The sequence below is a fragment of the Saccopteryx leptura genome, unplaced genomic scaffold (assembly GCF_036850995.1).
Source record: "Saccopteryx leptura isolate mSacLep1 unplaced genomic scaffold, mSacLep1_pri_phased_curated manual_scaffold_15, whole genome shotgun sequence".
Lineage (NCBI taxonomy): Eukaryota > Metazoa > Chordata > Mammalia > Chiroptera > Emballonuridae > Saccopteryx > Saccopteryx leptura.
In genome coordinates this window covers 2666910-2686198 of record NW_027095697.1, presented here as the reverse complement: position 1 = coordinate 2686198, position 19289 = coordinate 2666910, and the positions used below count along the sequence as shown (strand labels likewise).

General features: G+C 40.1%; 1 protein-coding gene and 1 pseudogene across 1 annotated transcript; both read left to right on the top strand.

Moving 5' to 3' along the window:
• The first annotated feature begins 2833 nt into the window (after positions 1-2833).
• LOC136386821 (histone-lysine N-methyltransferase PRDM7-like) lies at positions 2834-13258 on the top strand. Its single transcript, XM_066357958.1, has 3 exons — positions 2834-3064; positions 3444-3511; positions 13119-13258. The coding sequence occupies exons 1-3, from the start codon at positions 2834-2836 to the stop codon at positions 13213-13215; spliced, it is 396 nt and encodes a 131-aa protein (XP_066214055.1). The 3' UTR covers positions 13216-13258.
• Positions 13259-13550: 292 nt separating this feature from the next.
• On the top strand, positions 13551-14812 carry LOC136386825 (histone-lysine N-methyltransferase PRDM9-like; annotated as a pseudogene).
• Positions 14813-19289: the final 4477 nt, after the last annotated feature.

Below are 19289 nucleotides of genomic sequence, written 5' to 3'. Positions count from 1 at the left end.
AGAGAAATTCTGTGAATAATCTCTGTACTGTGTGATTGGCATAAAACCAGGATGGCCCTTGGCATTGTATTGTAAATGCAAAGGGAAGGAAAACATGGATTCGCTGACATTCCACCACACCTGTGGGGAAAGGGGTGAATGGCTAGCCAGGTGCAGGAAGAGAAAAGCCAAAATAAACCTTTTCTTATAGTACTGAGACATTTATGGGCATTTGTTCCCACAAAAACTACCTCTTCCATATGAATGCATGTAGTTAAGATGTGTGACTCTGGACAAAGAGATGGCGGAAAAACATTAGAAAATATAGTAATGTCTTTTAATATGTAAAGAGACATCTTTCTATCATTGTGTTGACTTATAAATTTTGTTTTCTCCAAAATGATGTATGGCTTGCAAATTGAACATGGTCCTATCATGTTAAAGGACATATGACTATAACCACTAGTGGTAAAGGGCACCTAATTGCAATTTTTGCTTCTGTACTTCCTGCTTGCAAAACTATAAAAACTAGGTAAAACAAAGGGTCAGCGCTCTGCCTTAGATTTCTTTCAAAGTTGCCGCTGCTTGGCTAAGCTAGACTGTAAAGCTTTGGTGTGGAATTGATGGATTTTGTTCATGTCTTCAATGTTTTGAGTCTCTCCATATTAGGCTTAACAGAACAAGCAGGGCGAGCGGCGGTTTCTGCTGCGCAAAGTCACATGGCTGTGTCTCCCCCTAGGACCCTGAAGCCTTCAGGGACATCTGCGCCTACTTCTCCTGGAGGGATGGCCGCCTTGGGTGATTGGGAGAAGGTGTGCTGCCCCAACGTGGAGAAGAACCAGGACTCGCTGCTGCACACAGGTGACAGGGTGCAGAAACCAGGATGTAGAAACTGCAGGCATCTGGCCCACCTGAGTGGGGGCTTCTCCTTCAAGCAATTTGCTTTGGGGACCAGGATTTTATTTCTCCCCAGGCCTCAGAGACCCTCTAACCACTTTTATGGTTTACCGCTTGCAGGACACCAAAACCCTGGCGGTGGACACTGAGGACTCGCATGAAGAATGGACTAGGAGGCAACAAGGTGAGGAGCCACAGGCATGGCGCTGCCCTTTTGAAACTGACAATGGTCAGGTACCAGTGTCTCAACAGCTAACAAGGGACAGAGCTTGCATTTAGCAAACAAGTGCGATGCAAACAGTGCATTGTGCAGTAAGGGGCGATTTGCTACACTGCTTCCATGTGTAAATAATTACACATATTTATAGATGTGTTAATGAGCAGGGATGGTATAGAAGTATAAAATTAGCACATAAGAAATAACTCATTCAGAGCACTTGTCATCACAAGAGGAGGAGGAAGGTCTGGCCGATGAGCAGTGCTCCAGGACAGGGTTGCCTTGGCAGTGCCGGCCACATTGCACATGGGAAAGGATTAAACATGGTGATTAAGCAGCTGGGGTTGTGAGCCAGGGAACATTGTTTCAGGCCCTGTGTCAGCCATCTCTTCAATGTGTCTGGAAAACACTCTAGTTAAAAATTGGTTAAGAGAAAATCATTTGTAGATTTCAGTTCCTCTGAGTCCTCTAGAAAGGCTAATAATTATGGCCTAGGTATGTGGGGTAGACTTTGGATAGGCCTGGATTTAAACTCTACTAAATTCAGAGTGAATTTAACACTGGAGATTTGGGCAAATCTTACAAATTCTCTGAGCTCTTGAATACTAATATGTAAGGTAGATACATGCATATATTCTTTGAAAGTGTTGAATTCAATTTATTTATTTGCATATATATTTGTTTATATTTTAGGTAAGATGAGGGAAGATAGTGAGGCTGACTCTCATATGCACTCCTACAAGGATCTACCTGGTAACCCCAATTTCTGAATACTGAGCTGGTTTTTAGCACCTCAGAATAATGTGCTCCAGCCAACCGAGCTTTCTCAGTGCCCAGGGCCAATGCTAGAACCAATTTAACTGCTGGCTGCAGAAAAGAAAGAAAGAGAGAACTGGGAGAGGGAGGGGTGGAGAAGGAGATGGTTGCTTCTCTTATGTACCCTGACCAGAATCACACCCGGGACATACAATGGGCAAACAATCTATTCACTGAGCCACAGTCTAGGGCTTAAATTAAAAAAAAAAACTGACACTTTCATGTTGTCCAATAAACACACCCCTGATACTAGTGACCATACCCTGTTGGTGTTGTATACTAGGCCTTTCCTCAATACCTTACATATACTGTGCCCTAAATATATATTTTATGAATAACTAAAAGTTGGAAAATTAAACCTCATAATGGGAAGATCTAGAAACAAAGTTTGAATTGACCATCTGTAGTCAGTGTAGAGGCTTACTATTATAGAGGCTTTCTGAGCCAATAGTTAACAAAAGAAAATACAAGAGTATAAAGAAGGATGAATGGTAATTTGATGGGAGGACATTATGTGTTTTTTGACAAAGTAGGGACTAACACTCCAGACTCCACCAAACTCACTCTTCTCCAACTTAGAACTCTGGAGAAAGGAGACTAAAGTAAAGATGTATAGCCTATAAGAAAGAATAGGCCAAGTGTACCAAGAGGTCAGCGAGCCCCAGGACGATGACTACCTCTGTAAGTGACCCTCACAAAGCATGTTATCTATTTATACAATAATTTCATGTAGTCATTTGATCACTAGAGAATTCTGTTTCCCTATGGATCTACACTACAGAATTGAGGCTCAATGATGTGAGTGCCTGCACTCTCTCTGAAGCTTTATATGTCCAGGAACATGCACTAAACCTTCCCTAATCCCTGTTGCTCTCACCCCCAGATAGTGAGAACTGTCAGAACTTCTTCATTGACAGTTGTGTCATGCACAAGCCTCCTACATTTGTAAAAGACAGTGCAGTGGATAAGGGGCATCTGAACCACGCAGCCCTCACTCTGCCCCCTGGGTTGAGAATCAGACCATCGGGCATTCCTGAAGCTGGTCTTGAAGTGTGGAATGAGGCATCTGCTCTGCCAGTGGGTCTGCACTTTGGCCCTTATAAGGGCCAGATCACAGAAGATGAAGAGGCAGGCAACAATGGATACTCCTGGCTGGTGAGAAGTATTTACCTCTTCCTGTCTTGTGACTTCTCACATCCCTGCCATGGTTTTGTGGGACCTGTCTTTCTACATACTAGGACATGGATGGAGACAATATGGTTAGCTCTGGGTACTGAGTAGGCTTTGCAGACCATGGAGCTCCTGTTGAGGATCACAGGTTAAGTGGGAGCAATGTGGTACAGACAAAAAGGAATGCCTCCTCTCAGCCCTAAGTGGACAGGTCAAGTTAGATATAATGAGTAAAGAAAGTATCATGTGGTCATGAGTGGCAATGCATGCAAGCTGAAAGAGCTTTGTTGACAGTAGAGTAAAATAATTCTTCTATTACATCCACATCTATAAAAAGCCTTTATATTTTCTTCCTGAAATGCAGATCACCAAAGGAAGAAACTACCATAAGTATGTGGATGGGAAGGATGAATCCTGGGCCAACTGGATGAGGTAAGGCCAAGAAGTTTCAGGGAGTCGTGGAGAACACGCATCCCTCTCAGGCCCATACATCTTTCCTTCTCATCATGCCGCCCTCAGTGGTCTCCCTCAATTCTCTGTTTCTCTTTTTTTCTCCTCTTGCTCTTTCAAAGCAAGAAGTATTTAGATGAAAAAAAGAGATAATAATATAGCATATGTCCTCAAAATATAAATCTCTATGCTAGACAAAATTTAGGCACTGGAAAAAATTTTTGAGATCCTGGATTACACTTTAATTGATCTAATGAACATTATTTAAGCAAGTCTTTACTATATTCCAGTTTAGAGGAAGGTATTCATTATTAAAACAGATTATATAACCCATCTTCTTATGGAGGATGAATTGCAGACAGAGTAAAACAATTGATTTTAAAAATGTTTAATTCTAATTTTTCTATTTTTTGAGAAGTGCACAGTGCCAGGATACCTAAACCAAGGATAGCCTAAAACTGTGAGGGCAGCAAATTATCCCAGCCTCACTTGTAACTAGAACTGAGTTCTGAAGCCTGCAGAGCAATGATCATTTGCCACTTTCCTAGGGGCTCTTTTACCAGAGGCTACAGAATGTGAATAAGCTATTATTGTTCTGAATGATTTTGCTAAGATAAAGAGACCTCCAAGTTCTGATCAGTTGGCTCAGTGGTAGAGCATCAGCCCAATCATGGAAGTCCAGGGTTTGATTCCCAGCCAGGGCACACAGAAGTGCTCATCTGCTTCTCTACCCTTCCTCCTTTTCTTCATCTCTATCTTTCTCTTCCCTTCCCGCAGCCAAGGCTATATTGGAGCAATGTTGGGCTGAGCACTGAGGATGGCTCAATGGCCTCTGCCTCAGGTGCTAGAATGGTTTCAGTTGCAGTTGAACAATGCTGAGATAGGCTGAGTATCTCCCCCTGGTGGACATTCCAGGTAGATCCTTGTTGGGTGCATGGGGGAATTTGTCTGCCTCCCCATTTCTCACTTTGGTGGGGCAGGGGGACCTCCAGGTGTTTTTGGAAACCTGGGTGAGGCATCAAGTGCTACCTAAATAAAATGTGAGAAGAAATGAGAAAGGCCTCTCAAAAAAAATGAGCTTAGGCTGAGTATTGAATGATGTGAACTAATCTAGACACAGAGTCCTACATCAAGTATCAAGTTCTGTGATATAAACAGGACCTGAGGTAGTTTAGAGAAGTTAGAGGTTACTGGGATTTATGGCCAATCAGGGTGGAGGTTACATCTAAAATTGGCTTTGGAAAATGGTATTAGGCAGGATGAGCACCATAAGCAGGACCTGAAGATAGAAAGTAGTATTGCATTGTGACAGGCTCAGACATTGAATAGAATGTTCTCCAGGAGCACTGTGGGAGTGGGTGACATCAGAGTCCGAGTGTCAGGTTCAGAGCTGGACATGGATCTGAGAGGTAGTAGAAACTCATCATCTGTGGGTTTCTTTTCTCTCACCTGCCTCAATCTTCGGTATGTGAACTGTGCCCAGGATGATGAAGAGCAGAACCTGGTGACCTTTCAGTATTGCAGGCAGATTTTCTATCAAACCTGCCAGCTCATCAAGACAGACTGTGAGCTGCTAGTCTGGTATGGTGACAAGTATGGCCAGAAGCTGGGCATCAAGTGCGGAAGCAAAGAGAAGAGAGAGCTCTCAGCAGCTAGAGGTGGGCACAACCATTCTTCAAAATGGAAAGAAAAAAGAGAACTCGCCTTAGAAATGTTCATGATATACTCTAAAGTCAGTAAGATTTTGAATCAGATGGTTCAGAAATTAAGGATTCATTTCATATGCCTTTGATACTTAGGAGAAATTTTTATATTTTTTAGATTTTTAAATTTTTTTCTTCTTTTTATTTTAATTAATTGTGTTTACATAGATTCTAGGGTGACCCTGAATGCATCTGCCCTCCCCCATTCCCCTCAACATCTCCCTCCCCCCCTCCCTACAGCACCCTCCCCCCTTTCCTTCAGGTTTATCCCATCCTATCATCCCCTTTCCCTCTGTCCTCTTTTCCTCTGGTCCCTTTGATCTCTCCTCTGTCTCAATTCTGTTCCTTAGTTCTCATTATTCTTTGGATTCCTCAAATGAGTGAGGTCATATGATATTTTTCTTTCTCTGCCTGGCTTATTTCACTCAACAAAATAGTTTCCAGGTCCCTCCATATTGTTGCAAAAGGTAATATTTTCTTCATTTTCATAACCCCACAGTATTCCATTGTGTATATGTACCACAGCTTTTTAATCCATTCGTACACTGATGGACACTTGTGCTGTTTCCAGATCTTTGATATTCTGAACAATGCTGCCATAAACGTGGGGATGCATTTTTTTTTCAGTCGGTGATATGGTGTCCTTGGGATATATTCTTATAAGTGGGATGGCTAGGTCAAAGGGCAGTTCCATTTCTAATTTTTTGAGGAATCTCCATACTGTTTTTTTCCACAGTGGTTGCACCAGTCTGCATTCCCACCAGCAGTGCAGGAGGGTTCCCCTTTCTCCATATCTTTGCCAGCACCTATCATGTGTTGTTTTTGTTTTGTTTTTAATTTTTTTATTTATTCATTTTAGAGAAAAGAGGGAGAGACAGAGAGAGAGAGAGAAAAAAGACAGAGAGAGAGGAGGGGGGAGGAGCTGGAAGCATCAACTCCCATATGTGCCTTGACCAGGCAAGCCCAGGGTTTCGAACCGGCGACCTCAGCATTTCCAGGTCAACGCTTTATCCACTGCACCACCACAGGTCAGGCTATTGTGTGTTGTTTTGTTAATGAGCGCCATTCTGACTGCTGTGAAGTGGTATCTCATTGTGGTTTTAATTTGCATTTCTTTAATGATTAGTGATGTTGAACATTTCTTTTATTTGTCTATTGGCCATCTGTATGTCCTCTTTGGAAAAGTGTATATTTATTTCTTGTGCCCATTTTTTGATTGGATAATGTTTGTCTTTCTGGTGTTGAGTTTTACAAGTTGTTTATAAATTTTGGTTATTAATCCCTTATCAGATGTATTGTTGAATATGTTCTCCCATTGTGTGGTTTGTCTTTTTATTCTGTTCATATTGTCTTTAGCTGTGCAAAAGCGTTTTAGTTTGATATAGTCCTATTTGTTCATCCTGTCTTTTAATTTATTTGCCTGTGGAGATAAATCAGCAAAGATATTGCTATGATAGATGTCGGTGAGCTTACTGCCTAAGTTTTCTTCTAGGATACTTATGATTTCACAATTTACATTTAAGTCCTTTATTCATTTTGAGTTTATTTTTGTGAATGGTGTAATTTGGTGGTCTAGTTTCATTTTTTTACAGGTAGCTGTCCAGTTTTCCCAATACCATTTGTTAAAGAGACTGTCTTTACTCCACTTTATGCTCTTACCTCCTTTGTCAAATATCAATTGTCCATAAAAACGTGGGTATATTTTTGAATTCTCTGTTCACTTCCATTGATCTATATGGCTGTTCTTATGTCAGTATCAAGCTGTTTTGGGTACACTGGCCTTGTAGTATAACTTGATATCAGAAAGTGGAATGCCTCCCACTTTATTCTTCTTTTTCAAGATTGCTGAGGCTATTTGTCTTCTTTTCTGGTCCCATATAAATTTTTGGAATATGTGTTCTATATCTTTGAAGTATGTCAATGGTATTTTAATTGGTATTGCATTGAATTTATAAATTGCTTTGGGTAATATAGACATTTTAATTATGTTTATTCTTCCTAACCATGAGCACAGTATATGCTTCCACTTGTTTGTGTCTTTCTTGATTTCTTTTATCAATGTATTATAATTTTCCGAGTACAACTATTTAACCTCCTTGGTTAAATTTACTCCTAGGTACTTTAGTTTTTTGGTTATGATAATGTGAAGGGGATTGTTTCCTTACTTTCTCTTTATGACAGTTTATTGTTCATGTATAAAAATGCCTCTGATTTCTGAGTATTAATTTTATATCCTGCCACCTTGCTGAATTTATTTATTAGGTCCAGTCGTTTTTTGACTGAGACTTTAGGGTTTTCTATATACAGTATTATATCATCTGCCAATAATGATAGTGTTACTTCTTTTCCAATTTGGATGCCTTTTATTTCTTCTTCTTGTCTGATTGCTGTAGCTAGGACTTCCAGTGCTATGTTGAATAAGAGTGGTGAAAGGGAGCAAACCTGCCTTGTTCCTGCTTTTAGGGGAATTGCTTTTAATTTTTGTCCATTAATTATAATGTTGGCTGTGGGTTTGTCAGAAATGGCCTTTATCATATTGAGGTATGTTTCCTGTATTCCCACTTTGCTAAGAGTTTTGATCATAAATGGGTGCTGGATTTTATCAAATGCTTTTTCTGCATTGATTGAAATTATCATGTGGTTTTTCTCCTTCCTTTTTTTAATATGGTGAATCACATTAATTGATTTAAGAATGTTGTACCATCCTTGCCTCCCCAGAATAAATCCCACTTGATCATGATGTATAATGTTTTTCAGTATTGCTGGATTTAGTATGCTAATATTTTGTTGAGAATTTTAGCATCTAAATTCATCAGGGTTATTGGCGTATAATTTTCTTTCTTTGTGTTGTCTTTGCCTGGTTTTGGAATCAGAATTATGCTCACCTCATAAAAGAAACTTACAAATGTTTCTTCCTTTTGAATTTTTTGAAATAGCTTGAGAAGGATAGGAGTTAGTTTTTCTTTAAATATTTGGTATAATTCGCAAGTGAAGCCATCGGGCCCAGGAGTTTTGTTTTTTCGGATCTGTTTGATAACTATTTTGATCTCTTTTGTTGTAATCAGTGTTTTTAGGTTTTCTGATTCTTCTAGAATGATTTTTGGAAGATTATATGTTTCAAGGAATTTGTCCATTTTACCTAGGTGGTTTAATATTTTGGCATACAGTTCTTCAGTGTTTCCTTACAATATTTTATATTTCTGTTGTGTCAGTTGTTATTTCTCCACTCTCATTTCTAATTTTATTTATTTGAGTTTTCTCTCTTCCTTTCTTGGTGAGTCTTGTTAAAGGTTCATTGATCTTGTTTATCCTTTCAAAGAACCAGCTCTTAGTTTCATTGATCCTCTATATTGTTTCTGTAGCTTCTATGTCATTTATTTCTGCTCTGATCTTTATTATTTTCTACCTTTTACTACCTCTGGGCCTTACTTGCTGTTCTTTTTCTAGTTCTTTTAGATGAAGGGTAAGGTGGTTTATTTGAGCTTTTGCAAGCTTCTTAAGGAATGCCTGTAGTGCTGTGAACTTCCCTCTCAGGACTGCTTTTGCTGTGTCCCATAAATTTTGAGTTGTTTTTTGCTCATTATCATTTGTTTCTAGGAATTTTTTTATTTATTCTTTGATTTCATTGTTAACCCATTCATTACCTAATAACATGCTATTTAGTTTCCATGTGTTTGAGTATTTTTCAGTTTTTCTGTTGTGGTTGATTTCTAGTTTCATGCCATTGTGATCAGAGAAAATGCTTGATATGATTTCAATCTTCTTAAATTTGTTGAGACTGCTTTTGTTGAGACCATATGTCCTAACATATGGTCTATCTTAGAGAATGTACCATGAGCACTTGAAAGGAATGTATATTCTGCTGCCTTATGGTGAAAGGTTCTAAAGATATCTATTAAATCAAGTTGATCTAGTGTGTCCTTTAAGTCTGCTGTTTCTTTGTTAATTTTCTTTCTTGAGGATCTATCTAGTGATTTTATTGGGTTATTGAAATCTCCTACTATTATAGCATTGCTGTTGATCTCGCCCTTTATATCCATGAAAGTCTGCTTTATATATTTAGGTGCTCCTATGTTAGATGCATAGATATTTATGATGGTTATATCTTTCTGTTTGATTGCTCCCTTTATCATTATGTAGTGACTTTCTTCATCTCTTACTATAGTCTTTGTTTTAAAGTCCATTTTGTCTAATATTAGTATTGCTACCCCATTTTTTTTTCATTTCCATTTGCATGAAATATTTTTTTTATCCTTTTACCTTCAGTCTATGTATCTTTTGTTTTAAGGTGTGTCTCTTATAGACAGCATATGTACGGGTCCTGTTTTCTTATCCATGCAGCTATCCCATGTCTTTTGATTGAATCATTTAAGGTTATTATTGCTATGTAGTTGTTTATTGCCATTTTATTTTTTAAAGCTGTATTCCCCTTTTGCTATATTCTTTTCCCAATTTGATCTGTTTACAACAGACCCCTTAACATTTCCTGTAAGACTGGTTTGGTTGTAATGAATTCCTTGAGGTTTTTTTTTGTTTGTTTGTTTTCTTTTTTGGTCTGGAAACCTTTTTATTTCTTCTTCAATTTTAACTGATAGTCTTACTGGATAAAGTAGTCTTGGTTGTAGTCTCTTGTTCTGCATTACTTTGAATATTTCTTGCCATTCCCTTCTGGCCTCAAATATTTCTGTTGAGAAGTTGGATGTCATTCTTATGGGGGCTCCTTTGTAGGTTATAGTCTTTTTTCTCTAGCAGCTTTTAATAGTTTCTCTTTATCGCTTAGCTTTGGTATTTTAATTATGATGTGTCTTGGTGTAGGTCTTTTTTGGATTTTTTTTTAATGGAGTTCTCTGCTTCTTGAACTTGTGAAATTTTATCTTGCATCAATTTAGGGAGATTTTCAGCTATGACTTTGTTGAATACAGTTTCTATCCCTTGTTCTTTCTCTTCTTCTTTATGAACCCCTATAATGTGGATATAATTTCTCTTCATGTTATCACAGAGCTCTCTTAGAGTTACCTCAGACTTTTTGAGTCTCTTTTTTCTGCTCTGCTTCCATGCCTTTATTTATCGTGTTTTCTAACTTGCTGATTTGATCCTCAGCTTCATCCATTCTGCTTTTAATTCCTTTTATTGTGGTCTTTATTTCTGATATTGTATTTGTCACCTCTGACTGATTTTTAAAAAATATTTCAATGTCCTTTTTTATACTTGCTATCTCTTTCTTTAGGTGTTTGTAATGACCATCTATTGTTGTTCTAAGATCCCTAGCATCCTAACAATTACTATTCTAAACTATGTATCCAGCAGTTTGGTTATTTCCATATCACACAGTGTCTTTTCTGGAGATTTATTTTGTGGTTTTATTTGGATTGCACTTTTCTGTCTTCTCATTATGTCTGTGTGTTTGGGTGTGTTGTTTGTAGGGCTGTTTGAGTCTAGGTTTGGTGTTGTCTGCCTCCAACTTTTATTTGTGTTATTCCTAGGTCTTCTTGGGTTGTTATCAGCTGTCAGCTGTCGTTTGTAATCCACTGTCAGGTTTGGCTTTTCTAGTCAAATCTTGATTTGTTTGTTTTCTTCTGAGTTATCTCAGTGGTAGTCTTGTTTACTGATCTCAGCAGGGGGCTTATTTGAAACTGTATCCAGGAATGCGGTGGATGTAACCTGAGACTCTGAAGACCTGATCTGCCAGTTACTCTCTCTGGGGTCAGGGTGTTTTCTCAGGTTCAGTAGGGGAGGTGTATCTCAGATCTCCATAGAGATCTGGGTTACTGCCCCTCCTCCCCACTTCTTGTTTTCAGCTTTGTCTTCTTGCATTGATTGGAGCTGGAGAGATATCTTGAGATGGGTGTCCTGGAATCACTTGTTTTGTGTTATGTGGAAGGATAAACCCCTCCCCCAGCTACGGCCTACTCCAGCACTGGATGAGTCAGCTTCTCAGGTCCTCCCATGCATTCCTCTGCCAGTCACTGTCTGTCACTCTTTCCCCTTTCCTTTTGGAAGATAAGCCAGCCCTTTCAACACACCTCATCCCCAGGTCCCAGTCAAGTGGCTGTGAGCAATATTTACTACTCTTTTCCTTGGAATGAGAACCTTTCTGTGCTCTCAGCCCCACAATCCCTTTGTTCCTTTTAGAAAGGGAGACTCACCTCTCCCCAGCTTTTCCTACCAGGCTCAGTGTGACTTCTCCTTTGCTCCTTAGTTTTTATTTTTAGAGCTGTTCTTATCGTCCAGATTTGGTTTTTCACACTGATCTTATATTAATTTGTAATCCAGTTTGGTGGTGTGAGCTGGGAGTCTTTGCATTTGCCTACTTTGCTGCCATCTTCAGGTTTTTCTAGGACAAATATTCCTTGACAAGCCAAACATTTCCTAAGCCATTTTGATTCTATTTGTTCACTGCTCCTGCCATTTTTCAGGCACCAGGTGAAATAAAAAACTGCCATTAACCAATAAGCAAGGAACATGATAGCCTTTTAAAACCGCACTAAACTTAATTTTCTATGATAATGGAACAAATTTAAAATTTTTAATTCTTTTAAGTGAGAGGAAGGGAGATAGATTCCTTTATGTGCCCCAACCAGGATTCACCCAGCAACCCCAGTCTGAGGTCCCTGCTCAGACTACCGAGTTATCCTCAGTGCTTGTGGTCAACACTTGAACTGACTGAATTATCAAGCTGATGATCAAACCAATCAAGCCATTTACTGTGGGAGGGGAAGAAAGAGAGGAGGAGGAGATGGAGGAAAAGAGAAGCAGATAGTCGCTTTTTGTGTGTGCCCTGACCAGAGTTCAAACCTGGGATGTCCACATGCCGGGCCAATACTCTATCTACTGGGAAAAGTAGCATGGGCCTGTTTTCTGAGGGCCACCTCTGTCTAGCATATAGGGTAAGAGCAGAGGTCCAATTGATACCCAGAAGCCTGGAATGCAGTGCTGTGATCTGAGCTGAGGTACTGGAACCTTTCCTGAGTGAGGTGGGATGATGGTGCTGTTCTTGTCTATAGGGTGGCTTATTCTTTAAGTTTTGCTTTGTTAACTTTTAAAGAATACAGTTCAGTGGGAATCCTCTCAGAGATTACTTTATCTCCAAATGAGAGAGGATTATGGATTAGCTGGAGAGGGATGGAATTCAGGCATGTAAGAAATATGATGGGGGGACCTGGCTGGTTAGCTCAGTTGGTTAGAGCTCCAACCTGTAATTCCAAGGTTGATCCCAGGTCAGGACACATACAAGAAATGACCAATGACTGCATGTCTAGGTAGAACAATGAATAAATGCCTGTCTTTCTCTTTTTTTTGTCTTTCCTTCTTCTCCTCTTCCTCTTCTTCTTCTTCTTCCTCCTCCTCTTTTTGTCCTCAAAAAGCAATCAATTTTTAAAAAGTATGGCTAGGAAAATATTTTGAAAAAAAAATTTTCATTGTATATAAAATGGGCTGACACTGAATAAAATCAAGTATGAATATTTGATGTGAAGCTTGAGGAAAAACATATTGTCAGTTTATCATCTGTTGGAAACTATGATGGAAGCAATTTCTAGTTGGAGTCAGTGGTGTCTATAAAAAACTGTGCTAAAAGTTACATGTATATAGGAAATGTCAGCACTGGTCCACCCATAGAAGGGGTGAAACAGCCCCTGATGCTATTTGACAGTCCCTCATCTGGCAATGCATAGAAAGGACCCTTGATTTTGGCTTTCCGAATTTCTAAAGAAGATATAGTACATAAAAATGAAAAGAGAAAACAGACTGTAAAAAAACACTTTGTGGGAGACAGAGATTACATTGTTAACTTCATAATAATGACTCGTGTGACAGGTCTAAACAAAACATATGATCCAGGCAGCCTTATAAACATCTGTCCTGACCAAAATTTTGTCTTTCAGCAGAACCACAGCCAGAGATACACCCATGTTCTTCTTTCTCTCTGGCCTTCTCCAGTCAGAAATTCCTCAGTCAACATGTGGGATGCAATCACCCCTCTGATATTCTCCCAGGAACATCTACAAGAAAACACCTCCAATCAAAGGATCCCTACCCAGAGGATGAAAATCAGCAGCAGCAACATACTGATACACACAATGAGGATGGCAAAGCTGAAGGTCAAAAGGTCAAAGAGAATTACAAACATCTGATTAAAAGAAACAGGCCGAGGAGGATTTCAAGGGTCTTTTTCAAAACTCCCAAAGGACACATGGGAAGCTCTAGTGAGCAAGAGAGAATGATACAGAAAGCACTGAGCAGAGGCCAGAACGGGAATTCAGTGGACACAGAAAAACTTTCTATGAGAGTAGTAATGTCAACAAATGTAGCTATCAAGCATGGAGATTGTCAGCAAGGCTTTGATAATGGGTCAAATTTCCTCAAAAACCAGAGAACACACACAGGGGAGAAGAACTATGTTTGCAGGGAGTGTGAGTGAGGCTTTACAAAAGAGTCAGACCTCTTCAGAAACCAGAGGACACACTCATGGAGGAAGCCCAATGTTTGCAAGGAGTGTGAGCAAGAATTGTCACAGAAGTCAACTCTTTTCAGGACACACTCAGGGGAGAAGCCCTATGTTTGCAGGGAGTGTAAACGAGGTTTTACACAAAAGTCAGATCTCCTAATACACCAGAGAACACACTCAGGGGAGAAACCCTACGTTTGCAGGGAGTGTGAGCAAGGCTTTACAAAAAAGTCACAACTCTTTACACATCAGAGAACACACACAGGGGAGAAGCCCTATGTTTGCAGCGTGTGTGAATGATGCTTTTCTCAGAAGTCAAGTCTCTTCAGACACCAGAGGATACACTCAGGGGAGAAGCCCTAAGTTTGCAGGGAGTGTGAGCGACGCTTTACAGAAAAGTCAGATCTCGTCACACACCAGAGAACACACTCAGGGGAGAAGCCCTATGTTTGCAGGGAGTGTGAGCGAGGATTTTCAAAGAAGTCAACTCTCCTAAGGCACCAGAGAATACACTCAGGGGAGAAGCCCTATGTTTGCAGGGAGTGTGAGTGAGGATTTTCAAAGAAGTCAACTCTCCTAAGGCACCAGAGAATACTCTCAGGGGAGAAGCCCTATGTTTGCAGGGAGTGTGAACGAGGCTTTAAATGAAAGTCAGTTCTCGTAATACACCAGAGGACACACTCAGGGGAGAAGCCCTATGTTTGCAGGGAGTGTGAGTGAGGCTTTATACAAAAATCACATCTCATCACACACCAGAGAACACACTCAGGGGAGAAGTCCTATGTTTGCAGGGAGTGTGAGCGACACTTTTCACGGAAGATAAATCTCCTCTCACACCAGAGAACACACTCAGGAGAGAAGCCCTATGTTTGCAGGGAGTGTGAGTGAGGCTTTTCACTAAAATCAACTCTCCTCTCACACCAGAGAACACACTCAGGGGACAAGCCCTACATCTGCAAGGAGTGTGAGCAAGGATTTTCACAGAAGTCAACTCTCCTTAGACACCAGAGGACACACTCAGGGGAGAAGCCCTACGTTTGCAGGGAGTGTGAGTGAGGCTTTACACAAAAATCACATCTCCTCAGACACCAGAGAATACACTCAGGGGAGAAGCCCTATGTTTGCAGGGAGTGAGAGCAAGGTTTTTTACAGAAGTCAACTCTCCTCAGACAACAGAGGACACACTCAAGGGAGAAGCCCTTTGTTTGCAAGGAGAGTGAGTGAATCATTAGCAATTAATTGTGTCTCCATATTCATAGCTCTTACACAGGTCATACCCCAGCTCTGAGGGGACTTCATAGGAAGTTCACTGACCCCTTACCCTCATTAGATTGTAATTAGTATAGTAATAACTAGTTAAACAACTTCTTCACTTTCATGACAAAAGATGAGCTGGACAAATAGTTCCTCAAGTGATATGGAAATGTCAACACCCATATTCTCCTGGTCTCTTGCCTCCTGTTCTAATAAATCTTATCTTCATAAAACTATGATGCCCATATACCTCATTCTTTCCCTCCCCATCACTGAAAGCAAAGAGTTCCCAGAGGGCCATGGAGAACTCTCACTGTCAAGCACAGAAACACAACCCCTAAAAAACATAGAAATCTGACATCAATTTACAGAGGTTACTTCTCAGGGAGAGGGATTTGAGACAGACTCACCAGGGAAAGTGCTTTTCTTCACTCCAGGGAAGTGGAGGCTTCTCTTCTTGTAGGCTCACCACCCTCCTCTCTTGGGTTTTCTTGGCTCCTGTCCTGGTTTTCTATGACCTCTGTAGTCTCTGGTGAAAACCAGAAAGAAATATGTGCATGTCCATGTCTGTGTCCCTGGCTCAGGCTGGGAAGCTCATCTCCCTCACTCTCTCCTCACTGTTTCTTCAGGGTGAGAATGTTATGGTATACACCACATGGACTCTAGATTATTCCATAGTGGGTTTCAATCTCGGCTCTGCCTTCACCAGCTTTGTGACCTAAGGCAAGATTCTCAACTTCTCTGAGCCTGTTTTTTAATCTATAAAATGGGAATGGTGCCTAACCAAGCAGTGGTGCAGTGCATAGAGCATTGGAATGGGATGGAAATGACCCAGGTTTAAAACACCAAGGTTTCGGGTATGAGCACAGGCTCACCAGCTTGAGTTCAGGGTTGCATACCTGAGCATGAAATCATAGACATGACATTATGGTCACTGTCTTGAAGTTCAGTGTTGCTGTCATGAGCAAAAAGTCACTTGTTCTGCTTTAGTCTCCTGTTCAAGGTACATAATAGAGAGCAATCAATGAACAACTAAGGTGCTCTAACAAAGAATTAATGCTTCTTATCTCATTTTCTTTCTGTTTGTCACTATCTGTCCCTTTCTCCATCTCTCTAAAATAAAAATTGCTTTTCTGTCTCCACACTCTAACATAGATAAAATAAATAAATAAAATGACTAAACTCTCCAGATCAAGGATATATGAAAGTTGATGCTTTCTGCTCTTCCACCTTCTCTCTCTTTCTCTCTCTCTCTCCCTCATCTCCACTCTCTAAATAAATGTTAAAAATAAATAAATAAAATAGAAATTGCTACACGATCAGTCTGCAGGATTGGAGATCTTCCTTCCAAACATTTGGAGTCATTTTGGCTCAGATAAACTTAAAAACTTTCAGTTTTCATGTTTTATATTTCAACAAGACCAAGTACCTAACCTTGTAAAAATAAGCTCTGACTGATATATGATTAGAAAATGGCAAATTCAGACTACTATATTATGGCACTCACATCTGTTAGAACGGCTAAAGTTTAAATATGACAGTACCAATGTTCTCATGCATTCATTAATTCTTAGATGTCCCCTGACTAAGAATTCAGCCTAAAATTTGGTGTATCAGAATAACGCTCTAACTAACTAAGCTTCCTGGCCAGGGCATAACCATGGATTTCATCCAACTCTCATTTAAAGATAGAAAACACCTCTTTCAGAACCAATAGATTACCACAAAAAATGAAAACCAGTAGAGAGAAAACTTACTTAACATAAGCAGGTAAGTGCATCAACTGAGGAAGGAGGGGAGGGGAAGGCTCCCTCTTCACTGAGGAAAAAAAACAACAAGAAAAATGCAAGAGAAGGGAGCCTGCATGGGTAATTGAGTCAGACAGTTCTAGATTCACTACTTTCTATAGTTCTCTGAAAAGGTGCCTGGGACCACTTGCTACACAGAGCAAGGAAGATAAAAGTTATCTGAAAACCCCTTTTTTTCTTCTCAAAAGCATTTAAGAAACCATGTTTACATACCTTAATTAAAATTTTCAACACTTCTGATTACACCTGAATTTACCCTCCCATCCTGGAGTCATGAGAGTTTCATATACCTCTAGACAATGGGATCACAAGCCCCTTGCATGAATATTTGTATTCTGTAAAAGGTATATAAGATGTTAGAAATCTAACTTTGAGGAGCACATGTTTGGTTTCCTCTTAGGGGATCATGCTGCTCCACAAGCTAAATAAATTCTACTTCCTTCATCAAGTTGTCTGGGTGGTTTTTTTGTGCCTTGATTCCTGCAATACAACCAATGACAGATAATACACTGTACCCACCCCTGTTTCTCCTTACTGCCACCAAGGTGATATTCCAAAAATGCACTCGGCCTAACAGCAGTGACACCGATTGAGGACACATTTAAAAGGGACCATATTGCACTATAAAGCAAATGACAACAAACTTTAAAGATTTGAAATTATATAACCTATTTTCACCTCATGACAGCTGACCTTGAAATCCTTATTAGCAGATAAACCAGGAAGTCCTTTTAATTACACTTATAAAATACAATTTTAAATAACCTGTAACATGCATGGTAATTAGAAATCTAGCCCTGGCCGGTTGGCTCAGCGGTAGAGCATCGACCTAGCGTGCGGAGGACCCGGGTTCGATTCCCGGCCAGGGCACAACAGGAGAAGCGCCCATTTGCTTCTCCACCCCTCCGCCGCGCTTTCCTCTCTGTCTCTCTCTTCCCCTCCCGCAGCCAAAGCTCCATTGGAGCAAACATGGCCCAGGCGCTGGGGATGGCTCTGTGGCCTCTGCCTCAGGCGCTAGAGTGGCTCTGGTCGCAACATGGCGACACCCAGGATGGGCAGAGCATCGCCCCCTGGTGGGCAGAGCATCACCCCATGGTGGGCGTGCCGGGTGGATCCCGGTCGGGCGCATGCGGGAGTCTGTCTGACTGTCTCTCCCTGTTTCCAGCTTCAGAAAAATGAAAAAAAAAAAAATCTAAAATAATTTTATCTAATGAAAGAGAATAATTTTTTTTCAGCTTTTAATTTTTATTATTATTTTTTATTTTTTTAAATAATTTTATTTTTTTAATGGGGTGACATCAATAAATCAGGATACATATATTCAAAGATAACAAGTCCAGGTTATCTTGTTCAATTATGTTGCATACCCACCACCCAAAGTCAGATTGTCCTCTGTCACCTTCTATCTTGTTTTCTTTGTGCCCCTCCCCACCCCCTTTCCCTCTCCCATTCTCTCCTCCCCCCCCCCCATAACCACCACACTCTTATCAATGTCTCTTAGTTTCACTATTATGTCCCACCTACGTATGGAATCATACAGTTCCTGGTTTTTTCTGATTTGCTTATTTCGCTTCGTATCATGTTATCAAGGTTCCACCATTTTGCTGTAAATGTTCCGATGTCATCATTTCTTATAGCTGAGTAGTATTCCATAGTGTATATGTGCCACATCTTCTTTATCCAGTCATCTATTGATGGGCTTTTTGGTTGTTTCCATGTCCCGGCCACTGTGAACAATGCTGCAATAAACATGGGGCTGCATGTGTCTTTGCGTATCAATGTTTCTGAGTTTTTGGGGTATATACCCAGTAGAGGGATTGCTGGGTCATAAGGTAGTTCTATTTTCAGTTTTTTGAGGAACCACCATACTTTCTTCCATAATGGTTGTACTACTTTACATTCCCACCAACAGTGTATGAGGGTTCCTTTTTCTCCACAGCCTCTCCTACATTTGCTGTTACCTGTCTTGCTAATGACAGCTAATCGAACAGGTGTGAGGTGGTATCTCATTGCCGTTTTGATTTGCATTTCTCTAATAGCTAAAGAAGATGAGCATCTTTTCATATATCTGTTGGCCATTTGTATTTCTTCCTGGGAGAAGTGTCTATTCATATCCTCTTCCCATTTTTTTTATTGGATTGTTTGTTTTTTTGTTGTTGAGTTTTATGAGTTCTTTGTATATTTTGGATATTAGGCCCTTATCTGAGCTGTTGTTTGAAAATATCATTTCCCATTTAGTTGGCTTTCTGTTTATTTTGTTATCAGTTTCTCTTGCTGAGCAAAAACTTCTTAGTCTGATGTAGTCCCATTCATTAATTTTTGCCTTCACTTCTCTTGCCTGTGGAGTCAAATTCATAAAATGCTCTTTAAAACCCAGGTCCATGAGTTGAGTACCTATGTCTTCTTCTATGTACTTAATTGTTTCAGGTCTTACGTTTAGATCTTTGATCCATTTTGAGTTAATCTTTGTACAGGGGGAGAGACTGTAGTCCAGTTTCATTCTTTTGCATGTGGCTTTCCAGTTTTCCCAGCACCATTTGTTGAAGAGA

What these genes read in the sequence shown, in the direction of transcription:
- LOC136386821 (XM_066357958.1), top strand. Translation starts at nt 2,834, where the DNA reads ATGCACAAGCCTCCTACATTTGTAAAAGACAGTGCAGTGGATAAGGGG. An exon ending in ACAATGGATACTCCTGGCTG is followed by an intron (nt 3,065 to 3,443) that starts GTGAGAAGTATT and finishes CCTGAAATGCAG; the next exon opens with ATCACCAAAGGAAGAAACTA. An exon ending in TCCTGGGCCAACTGGATGAG is followed by an intron (nt 3,512 to 13,118) that starts GTAAGGCCAAGA and finishes GTCTTTCAGCAG; the next exon opens with AACCACAGCCAGAGATACAC.